The sequence below is a fragment of the Ornithorhynchus anatinus genome, chromosome 3 (genome assembly GCF_004115215.2).
Source record: "Ornithorhynchus anatinus isolate Pmale09 chromosome 3, mOrnAna1.pri.v4, whole genome shotgun sequence".
NCBI classification, from domain to species: Eukaryota; Metazoa; Chordata; class Mammalia; order Monotremata; family Ornithorhynchidae; genus Ornithorhynchus; species Ornithorhynchus anatinus.
In genome coordinates this window covers 51,877,285-51,888,667 of record NC_041730.1, presented here as the reverse complement: position 1 = coordinate 51,888,667, position 11,383 = coordinate 51,877,285, and the positions used below count along the sequence as shown (strand labels likewise).

Sequence of the window (11,383 nt, the reverse complement as noted above, 5' to 3'; positions counted from 1 at the left end):
CAGGAGTTGGGGAAGACAAAGTTGCTATCAGGAGAAATCTAGCTACCCTTGCTTTCTGGGGAGCAATTGTAGCGGAGGAGGGGTCCCAGCACCAAAAATGGGAAAAAGAGCCCTCCCCCAAGAATGGAGAATTCACCACTCAGGAAACTTGAGGGTGGGCCGGGAAGTTCGGGGAGCAGACCAACTTTGCTCTCACGCCGTTTTTAACTGGCTTGAAGACTCCAACTTGGCTTGCCCCACTCCCAGTTCACCACAGACTTAGTCAGTCGGTCCCTGGACTAAAACCCGGCATTAAGCATTGTTGAGGGAGGGCTGGATCTGGGCTGGGCCCTCAAGATGTCACAGCTGCTGATCCCATTCAGTGGCTACAACTCTCCCACCCTTCCCACGTCTTCCTGCTTCCCTCCCTCCTGTGTGTTCTGAGAGCAGGCAGCCGTCCACCATGCAGAACTCATTCCTGCTAGCACCCAGATATCCCTTCTCTTCTCCCAGCCCGTATTCACTCCCCACCCCACTGACCTGTGGTGGAACATACGATCCCACTTAAACCTGCACCCAGCCCACATACATACATGCACACATTTTAATTCAGCTCGTGGAGACAGATGCAGACCAAGCCTCTGGAAGAGGTTGGTATTGAGATCACACCACCAAGGATTTGGAGAGGAGACTGGCCAATCACCTGAGGCCTCCCTTCTTTCCCCTCAAATGCCTTATTTCCCAGAAGGCCCGAGACCCACCGAGAGCAGCTGTCCCCGGGGCAGGGAGGCATGGCACAAGATCTTCTATCCCTGCTCCAGCACACCTCTCCCAGATTTGGAGCCACAGATCCTGAATAAGGCTGCTCAACCCTAGGCCCGAGTTGGACCATCCTCCACAAGGGTCCTCCGTGCTGCCCTCTTGGCTTCCCTAGCCTCATCCTGTGACAGGGCTGGTAGAGGAGTGCGGATGGTCCACCGAGCCCCATGGGAGTGGGAGTTCGTCGGGATAGCCCACTGAGCCCTGTTCTGTCTCCTCCGCTCTGGATGGCGTCCAAGCTGCCGCTGGGCTATGCCCCATACCTTGGAATTTAATACCCTTCTGAAGGGCAGCAGTGGGAGGGTACAGCAGCGGTTCTGACGTGCTCCGCTCGGGAGGTCACCAGGAGCAGAGCTTGCCCAGCCGGGTGGTCGACGTCTCCTGAGAGAGGAGTGCCGGTGGTACAGTTGCTGGGAAACCCTCCAGAGCCCAGCCGGAGTCGGAGATGGGGGCTGGCAACAGCATCCTGAGCGGGCTGCTGCAGCAGCAGGTGACTGAGCAGGGTCTGGGCCATGGCCAAAGACCCAGCAGGCCCCGCCGTAGCCACAACCCCCAGCACATCCTCCTCAGGCCCACAGCAGAGCAGCACAGGACAGGTCCACGAATGGGTAGCTGCCTCCCCCTCAAAATCACTGAGCACCAGCCCGGTGGCCGGAGACAGGAGCCCGGAGCCAAAGGAGCTGTTGAGGGAGGAGGAGAGGAGCAGCACAGAGCCGCCGCTGTCCATGGCGGCTAGGAAGCTCCCCACGGGGGCTGCGGAAGGGGCGGAGGCATAGGCGAACTGGGCGGCCTCCAAGACTCGAGGGCAAGGTTCAGCATCAGGCCCTGCCTCCCCCAGCCTGCTCAGCATGTTCAGTAAAGGTGCCCCCGTGACTGGTTCTGGGGTTGTGAAGAGCGAACCCTGGCGCAGGGGCAAGCTCAGAGCAGGCTGGAGGCTGGGCAGGGCATCGGGCGGGGTCGTGAACAGAGATTTGCCAGCCAGAGTTGGTAGGTCTCTTGCCAAAGGACGGAGCAGCGCATCCCAGAACTGGTCGTCTTCCTCGGGCGCTCTGGCCGCCCTCTGCAGCACGGCCCCAAGCTGGGGGTTGACCATGCGGGAGCCAGGGCCAAGGGGAGTCCCATCAGGGTGGCAGAGCAGAGGGCAGAGTCCTTCGCCCCGACCACTAGCCACGAATTGCTCCAGCGCCCCTGCCAGCACGGCATCCACGGAGAAGCCGCCTTGTGCCATGGCAACGGGGCCTGTAAGCACCCGGGCCCAAGGCAGGTGGCCCAGCCTCCGATGGAGTAGGTGCAGGGCGTGCAGCGCAGTGGGCCGGCCGAGTCCGGGGGCCAGGGACAAAGCCGGGGGAGGAGTCAGAGAGACGGTGAGGCCGGAGCTGCCGTTGTGGAAGAGGCCCCAGAAAGCAGCACCTAGAGGCAACGGGGCCCGGTCACTAGTGGGAGGTGGTAAATGAGCAGGGTCTAAAGCCGGGGACGGGGCGGGGAGGGGGACCAGAGCTGGGCAAGAGGAATTAGGGGTGACTGCCGGGCGGTAGAAAGGGTGGGAATCCCAACTAGAGGGGGAGGCTTGGGGAACCAAATCAGGCCCAGTGGAAGGAAGGGTCAAGCTGGGCGGGGGCCTTATCTCTGGGACCAGGGCATAGCTGAAGGTGGATGGTCCCCCTCGGCCTGCTGGGGACCCGTGGTCTGTGCGGGTGGCTCGGGGGAAGGGGGAGGTCTCCCCCACTCCGCGAGGGTCGGAAGAGCTTGAGGATCGATGGAGTGCTTGGGGTGGGGGGACGGACGGACTGACCGAGACCCGTGACGTGGGGGTGGACCAGGCCCAAGCACAGCGCCGTCCCGATCCCCGCGTCCACCACGTTCCCGCCGGCGACGAGCAGGTCTCGGCCCACGCGGGAGCACGTGTCTGCGCGGAAGAGGTGGCGTTACCGGGGGGGATGGGGACGCCTTGGTCCCGGGGGTCGCGGGGGGGGGGGGGAGGGGGGGGCTGCAGACTGACCTGCCGGACTGATGACGGCGCCGCGGGGGTACACCCCGGCTCGGTGCTGGTGTCCGGGCCGGCCCGGCCGGCCGCTCCCATCCCGCTGTCCCGAGGCCGGCGGGCCCCGGGCCCGGAGTTGCCGCAGGGCCAGGGAAAGTGCCAGGGCCAGGAGGACGAGGGCGGCGAGGAGCCGAGACAACGAGTCGCCCCGGCCCCGGGCCGGGACCCTGCGGAGAGGGCTGGCTCAGGACGGGCGGCTGGACTCACTCCGGCGGGACTCCTCCGGCTGGGGTTGGGGGAGGACCCGAGTGGCTCGTTTTCCGGGGAGGCCACCGAGTCACGGACCCGTGGGGGAAGAGAAGGGGGAAGCGACCGAGGGGCCCCGTTCCAGTTCACCCCTCGGACCCCTCCCCTTCCCGGCTCTGGCGCCCTTGGTCCGGGACTCACCTGGGGAGCCTCCGCCGCCGGCGGGGACCGGACCAGAGCGGGGCTGCCCCGTCCTCCTCGGGCTCCGACCCGGATCCGGACCCGGACCCGGACTCGTCGAGCAGCAGTTGCTGATACCGCACGGACGGCGGGGCCCCGGAGGGCCCGGGGGGACCATCCACCTTCGAGTTCATGACTGCTGGCTCGCCCTGGAGAGCCCGCCCCCGTCCCCGCCCTAGTCCTTGCTCCGGGTTCCGCCCCTGAGACTTTATCTTCGCTCCTCCAGCCCAGTCCTCCGCCCTTTCCCCTGCTCAGCCGCCTCCCGTCCGACCAGGCTCCTGGACCGGGCTCGGTCCCTGTCCGAGCTTGGTCTCCGTCCCAGCCCGCTCCCGTCCAAGTCTGGTCCTTTTCCGACCCTGGCCCCTGTCTGAACCTGGTCCCTGTCCAAGACCCTGGCCCCTGTCTGAACCTGGTCCCTGTCCGAGCCTGGTCCTTGCCCGAGCCTGGTCCTTGCCCGAGCCTGGTCCCTGTCCGAACCCGCTCCCGTCCAAGCCTGGTCCTTGTCCGAGCCCGTTCCCGTCTGAGCCTGGTCCTTGTCCGAGCCTGGTCCTTGACGGAGCCTGGTCTTTGTCCGAGCCCGCTGCCGTCCAAGCCTGGTCCCTGTCCGAGCCTGGTCCTTGTCTGAGCCTGGGCCTTGTCCGAGCCTACTCCCGTCCGAGCCTGGGCCTTGTCCGAGCCTGGTCCTGAGCTGAGCCTGGGCCTTGTCCAAGCCCGCTCCCGTCCTAGCCTGGTCCTTATCCGAGCTTGCTCTCTTCCAAGCCGGCTCCTGGACCTAGCCCCCTGCTTGCACAAGCCCGCTCCCGTCAGAGCCCGCTCCTCCCTCAGCTCTTGCACCCACTTGCTCGGGAGTCTGCCCCCAGGCTCGAGATCCCTTCCATCCCCGAAGCCCCAATTGCCTCCATTTCAGTTTCGGTTTCGGGGTCAAGACAGTTAAAGTTCAGGTAAATTCCGAGGTAGGCTAGGAATGGAGCAAGAGTTTCGCCTGGGATCAGCGGGAGGGGTCAGGGACGGGAGAGTCGAGAGTTAGAGACAATTGGAAGATTCGCTCGGGGACGGTGAGTGGGAGCTGGGACGTAGCAGGACTGGACAGCAGATGGGTAAGAAGGAGACGGCTGAAGAGACGATGGTCGGGAGTTTGTTCAGAGGAGAAGCAATGGAGGCCTTTAAAAGGGTTTGAGGGAGGGAGTAATGAGTGCCGACGGGAGTTTAATGAGCAGCTAAAGGTAGGATAGATGCCTGGGTCAGGGGTGCCCTCTTTGGGTATATCAGTGTATGTATGTTTGTATGTCTGTGATCTGTTGAAGCTGGGACAGACTGGAGGTAGGGAGCCCAGTAAGGAGGCTGCTCCAGCCAATCTACCACGAGGCGCTTACCAGAGTGGTGACGTGGGGTGATTGTCAGGGGTGAGAGTAGCCCAGGCGTTTCAAACATTTGCCACCACCATCACCTAGCAGTGAGCAGTCCTTTAGCTCAGGCCCTGCAAACTGACGCCCCCTGCCCTTTGGTAGTGGGGCTCATCCAGCCCCTTCCAGAGGGGCGGAGACATCCCCATGCACCCTGCCGCCCTCCCCGCCTTGCCACCTTCTGCACAACATCCTCTCGCTACCATCGGCAGTGACAGGAGGGGTTCTGGCAGGGGGCGTCAGTTTGCAGGCCCTGAGCTAAAGGACTAGAGCAGCAGGGGGCAGTTTTCTGCTTTTCATTCATTCATTCATTCATTCATTCATTCATATTTATTGAGCGCTTACTATGTGCAGAGCACTGTACTAAGCGCTTGGAATGTACAAGTCGGCAACAAATATAGTCCCTGCCCTTTGACGGGCTTACAGTCTAATCGGGGGAGACAGGCAGACAAGAACAATGGCAATAAATAGAGTCAAGGGGAAGAACATCTCATAAAAACAATGGCAACTAAATAGAATCAGGGTGATGTACATCTCATTAAACAAAATAAACAAAATAAATAGGGTGATGAAGATATATACAGTTGAGTGGATGAGTACAGTGCTGAGGGGGTGGGACGGGAGAGGGGGAGGAGGAGAGGGAAAGGAGGGAGAAGAGGGTTTAGCTGCGGAGAGGTGAAGGGGGGTAGAGGGAGCAGAGGGAAAAAGGGGGGAGCTCAGTCTGGGAAGGCCTCTTGGAGGAGGTGAGCTTTAAGTAGGGATTTGAAGAGGGGAAGAGAATTATTGAAGAGAGGATTGTTGGAGGTGAGGAGGGAGGGCATTCCAGGACGTGGCACGGGGTCGACGGTGGGATAGGCGAGAACGAGGGACGGTGAGGAACTGGGCGGCAGAGGAGCGGAGCGTGCAGGGTGGGCAGTAGAAAGAGAGAAGGGAGGAGAGATAGGAAGGGGCAAGGTGATGGAGAGCCTTGAAGCCTAGAGTGAGGAGTTTTTGTTTTGAGCGGAGGTTGATAGGCAACCAGTGGAGCTGTTTAAGAAGGGGAGTGACATGCCCAGATCGTTTCTGCAGGAAGATGAGCCGGGCAGCAGAGTGATGAATAGACTGGAGCGGGGCAAGAGAGGAGGAAGGGAGATCAGAGAGAAGGCTGACACAGTAGTCTAGCAAGGATATAACAAGAACCTGTCGCAGTAAGGTAGCCGTTTGGGTGGAGAGAAAAGGGCGGATCTTGGCTTTTCCCGCCCCAGGGTGTCCCTCGGGAGCCACGCAGGCTCACTGCAGGACCACTGATGTCGTTGGTGCACTGCAGCCTGGCCCATGCTGTCCCCTCCTGTGTTCAGCCCCTAAGCCAAATGGAGGTGGAGAGGGGGAAACGTGCTCCTGGGCCTGCAAGGCATCTCTGAACCAGGATTCAGTGGGGTCAGCAGGTATGGACTGCAGAGCCCCCAGCCTGGGAGTTTCGTGGGCAGGGCGGGGACTCCTCTTGGTCTGGGGGCCTGCTTGCTCCTTGGACTTCCTTTCAGATTGACAAAGCTGATTTGCCTTTCTGGTCCGCTAAACGGTGCATCTGCTTTTTCCATATCAACACGGTCCAGACTTTCTAACCTCTCACCAATGAGCTGTGGGCAGAACAACAGAAAACCACTTTTCAGAGGAAGAACTATGGATGCTACCCTAAACTTGCCAATACTGGAGCATTCCAGGAACTGTGGCCTTATGGAAAGAGCATGGACCTGGGAGACAGAGGACCTGGATTCTAATCCCAGCTCTGTCACTTCCTTGATATGTGACCTTGGACAAGTAATTTCACTTCTCTGTGCCTCAGTTTCCTCAACTATAAAATCAATTGGTGGTATTTCCTGAGTGCATATTCATTCAATTAACTCAATTGTATTTATTGAGCGCTTACTGCATGCAAAGTACTTGGAGAAGCAGCAGGGCATAGTGGATAGAGCACCAGCCTGGAAGTCAGAATGTCATGGGTTCTAATGCCGGCTCCACCACTTGTCTGCTGTGTGACCTTGGGCAAGTCACTTCATTTCTCTGGGCCTCAGTTACCTCATCTGGAAAATGGAGATTGAGACTCTGAGCCCCACATGGGACAGGGACTGTGTCCAACCCGATTTGCTTATCCCCAGCGCTTAGTACAGAGCCTGGCACATAGTTAAGCCCTTAAGAGATACCATAATTATTATTATTACTAAGTGCTTGGGAGAGTACAAAACAACAATAAAGAGACACAGTCCCTGCCCACGAGTTTACAGTCTAGAGGGGGTTGCCAGACATTAATATAAATAAATAAATAACAGATTTGTACATAACTGCTGTGGGGCTGGGAGAGGAGGATGAAGAAAGGGAGTAAGGGCAATGCAGAAGGGAGTGGGAACAAAGGAAAGAGGGACTTATTCAGGCAAGCCTCTTGGAGGAAATGTGCCTTCAATAGGGCTTTGAAGCAGGGGAGAGTAATAGTCTGTCAGATTTGAGGAGGGAGGGCATCCCAACCTAAGGGCAGGATTTGGGCAAGGGGTTGGTGGTGAGTTAGGCGAGATCGAGGCACAGTAAGAGGGTTAGCATTACAGGAGTGAAGTGTGTGGGCTGGGTTGTAGTAGGAGAGTAACAAGGTTGGGGGAGGGGGCAAGATGGTGGAATGCTGTACAGCCAATGGTGAGGAGTTTTGTTTGATGTGGAGGTGGATGAGCAACCACTGGAAATTTCTGAGGAGTGGGATGAAATGTCCTGAACGTTTTTGTAGAAAAATCATCTGGGCAGCAGAGTGAAGTATGGACTGGAGTGGGGAGAGACAGGAGGCTGGGAGGTCAGCATGGAGGCTGAAGCTGCATGGTTTAGTGGAAAGAGCATGGGTTTGGGAGTCAGAGGTCATGGTTTCTAATCCCGGCTCTGCCCCTGGTCAGCTGTGTGACTTTGGGCAAGTCACTTAACTTCTCTGTGCCTCAGTTCACTCATCTGTAAAATGGGGATGAAGACTGTGAGACCCACGTGGGACAACCTGATTATTTTGTATCTACTCCAGAGCTTAGAACAGTGCTTGGCACATAGTAAGTGCTTAACAAATGCCATCATTATTATTATTATTATTCTCATCCTGGCTCCGCTGTTCACCTGCTATGTGACCTCGTCAAGTTGTTTCCCTTCTCTGGACCTCAATTTCCTGATCTGACAAATGGGGATTCAACACCTGTTCCCCATCCTTCCTGAACTGTGAACCCTGGGTGGTGGGGGAGCAGGGAGGCGACAGGGCAAATTTCAAGATCCAGTATTCATTAGTGGCTGGTGAGAGAGGAGGAGAGACAACTCATTAGAAAGGCTTTCCCCTTTCCCCTTGACAATGGTTATTTATATAATAATCTGACCCCAAAGTTGCCATTCATTAACAAACATATGTCCCCCCCCTTCTAGTCTGCGAGCCCCTTGTGGGGTAGGGATTGTCTCTATTTGTTGCCGACTCGTACTTTCCAAGTGCTCTGCACACAGTAAGCGCTCAATAAATACGATTGGATGAACGAATGAATGATTCAGGAATCCAGGTGGGATAGGATGAATGATTGTATTAATGTGGTAGCAGTTTGGATGGAGAGGATAGGGAGGATTTTAGGAATGTTTTGAAGGTGGAACCAACAGAATTTAGTGACAGATTGAATATTTGGGTTGAATGACAGGGAGGAGTCAAGAATAACCCCAAGGCTTGGCTTTTGAGACAGAAAGGATGATGGTGCCATCTAAAGTGATGGGAAAGTCATGGAGAGGACAGGGTTTGGATGGGAAGATAAGGAGTTCTGTTTTGGACTCGTTAAGTTTGAGGAGGACATCCAAGTAGAGATGTTTTGAAGAGGCAGGAGGAAATGAGACTGAAGGGAGGGTGAGAGTTCAAGGCTGGAGATGCAGATTTGGGTATCATCCACATAGAGATGCTAGTTGAAGCCAAGGGAGTGAAGTAGATGGAGAAAAGAAGGGGTCCCAGAAGTAAACCTTGAGGGGCCCCCACAGTTTGGGGTGGGAGGCAGAAGAGGAGCCCGCGAAGGAGACTGAGAATGAATGGCCAGAGAGATGAGAACCAGGGGAGGACAGTGTCAGTGAAGCCAAGTTTGAATAATTTTTCCAGGAGAAGTGGGTGGTCGACAGTGTCGAAGTTCAAGGAGGATTAGGAGGGAGTAGGGTTCATTGGATTTGGCAAGATGAAGATCATTGGGGGACCTTTGAGAGGGTGATTTCTGTGGAGTTAAGGGGATGGAAGCCAGGAGGTAATTGAAGGAGAGGAATTTGAGACAGCAGGTGTAGACAACTCTCTCAAGGAGTTTGGAAAGAAATGGTAAGAGGGAGATGGGGCAATAACTTGAGGGAGCCATGTCAAGGGAGGGTTTTTTTTTTAGGATAGGGGAGACGTGGACATGTTTGAAAGCAGAGGGGAAGAAGCCACTGGGGAGTGAACAGCTGAAAATAGTTTTAGAGAGGGAAGAAGGCAGGGGGCAAGTGTTTTGATAAGATGCGAAAGAAGGGATTGGATGTGCAGGTGGAGGGGGTGGATTTCGAGAGGAGGCAGGAGATCTCTAGAGGTACTGCTGGGAAATATGGGAAAGTTGAAGAAGGGGCAGTAGCGGGGAGGGACTGAGGAGGGGCAGGGGAGATTTAAGGGAGATCATGCCTGTTAGTGTCAATTTTCTTAAAGTAGATAGCCAAGTCACTGGGGGCAAGGGATGGTGTAGGCAAGGGGAAGAGGGCCTGAGGATGGAGTTAAATGTCTGTAACAACTGGTGAGGGTGATGGGCATTGGTGTCAATAAGCAGGGAGAAATAATTTTGCCAGACAGAGTAAAAGCATGCAAGGATAAACTTGAAGTGGATCAAGTCGGCCTGATATTTAGATTTCCATCACCACCACTCTGTGGCTCACATAAGAGCGAAGGAGGTGGATTGCACAGGTGATCCAGGGCTGTGGGTTAGTGGCTCAAGATTGATGAAGGGATAGGGGAGGGTGTGTGTTGAGTTCAGTAGAGAGAGTGATGTTGCAAACATCAATGTGATCATCAAGAGAAGGTAGTTTGGGTACAGAGGCTAAGTGGGGCATTATGAGTTGAGAAAATTGGATGGGGTCTAAAAATCAGAGGTCTCTGTGAAGGAATAGTACAGATTTACAGAGAGAAGGTGGGTGGGAGAGGAAGCAAGTCAGCTGTGGATGGATAGAGGGATTTCAGAGTTGGTGAGGGTAGAGATTTTGCAGTGGCAACAGATGATGAGATTGAATGTTGGTACCTCAATGCTTAGTACAGTTGTTTGGCACATAGCAAAAGCTTAACAAATATCATAATTATTTATTATTATTTCTTCATAGGACTAGGATAGCAAAGAGGACTGTTCAATGTCAAGAACCATGTACATTTTTGGGACTGTGGAGTGCCACAGAGATGTTGGAAAGTTGTGAGGAGTTGATAAATGGTCACCTTTTTCCACCTCTATCACCTCAGAAATAGCAGCCTAAAGGCCTTAGATGTTCACAGCTGTTTGTGAAGTATATGATGCCAAAACTGGTGCAGGATTTCATCCTTTCAAAGTCAGCATAAGAGAAACAAATTGAAATGCCAACAAGGCACCATCTTCCCACCCCCACCAATAAAACCACCATCCATCACACATATTCCTTATATCTCCCACTCCTATTCTCCTCACCTACCACCCTTACTTTTTCACAACTCCATTCCACTGTGGTCTATGTAACCTTGCTCCACTATGGACATATTCCTTTTCAGCCTTGACTGGTTACTGGTCCACTCACTCTTCTTCACCTCTACTGAGACTTGGATCTTGCCTGATGATTCTGTCTCCTCTGCTGCTCTCTCTCTCATGCGTGTGGGCTCATCTCCCACTCTCCCTGTTTCACGGAGAAAGGAGAAGGGAGTCACCCTGCTCCATGCCCCCACAAAGTTACTTTATCTCCATTTTGCCCCCCTCTTCTTCTGGAATCCTACATCATTTGTCTTTTCCACACTCTGCCCCTACTAGTTTCTCTTACCTACTGATCTTCCAGTACCATCTCTGCATAGCAGAGAAGCAGCGTGGCTCAGTGGAAAGAGCACGGGCTTTGGGGTCAGAGATCATGAGTTTGAATCCCGGCTCTGCCACTTGTCAGCTGTGTGACTGTGGGCAAGTCACTTAACTTCTCTGTGCCTCAGTTACCTCATCTGTAAAATGGGGATTAAGACTGTGAGCCCCACGTGGGACAACCTGATGACCCTGTGTCTACCCCAGTGCTTAGAACAGTGCTCTGCACATAGTAAGCGCTTAACAAATACCAACATTATTATAGCAGATTGATTTTGATACCTTTCTTACCTTTCTACTCTTGCTCTTTTTTCCCACTCTGATCCTAGGACATTTTAACCTCCATGATCCTTCTGACCTCCCATCCATTTCCATTTCACTTCTCAATTTTCACCTTTGCCTACTTCATCTACTAAATCTAGCCCTCCACCTCTGCTTTTAGATACTGTCCCCTCTCATCTCCTGAAAGAACTTGTTCCCACTCTTCCCCCACCACTTCATTGCTATCTTCAATGTCTCACTCTCTCGGCTCCTTCCCTTCTGCCCACTGTGCCCAAGTCTCCTCAATACTAAAAAAGCCCTCTCTCAATCTCACATCCTTATCCAGCTATCAGTCTTATCTCCCTTTTCCCATTTTTATCCAATTATTTGGAAGAAATGCATTG

At 54.7% G+C, this 11,383-nt stretch overlaps 1 protein-coding gene across 1 annotated transcript; it reads right to left on the bottom strand.

The window, feature by feature from the left end:
- Nucleotides 1-569: 569 nt before the first annotated feature.
- Nucleotides 570-3,399, bottom strand: GGT6 (gamma-glutamyltransferase 6). Its single transcript, XM_039911319.1, has 4 exons — nucleotides 3,227-3,399; nucleotides 2,798-3,024; nucleotides 2,591-2,704; nucleotides 570-2,208 (listed from the first exon to the last, which is right to left on the bottom strand). The coding sequence occupies exons 1-4, from the start codon at nucleotides 3,397-3,399 to the stop codon at nucleotides 1,070-1,072; spliced, it is 1,653 nt and encodes a 550-aa protein (XP_039767253.1). The 3' UTR covers nucleotides 570-1,069.
- Between the last annotated feature and the right edge of the window lie 7,984 nt (nucleotides 3,400-11,383).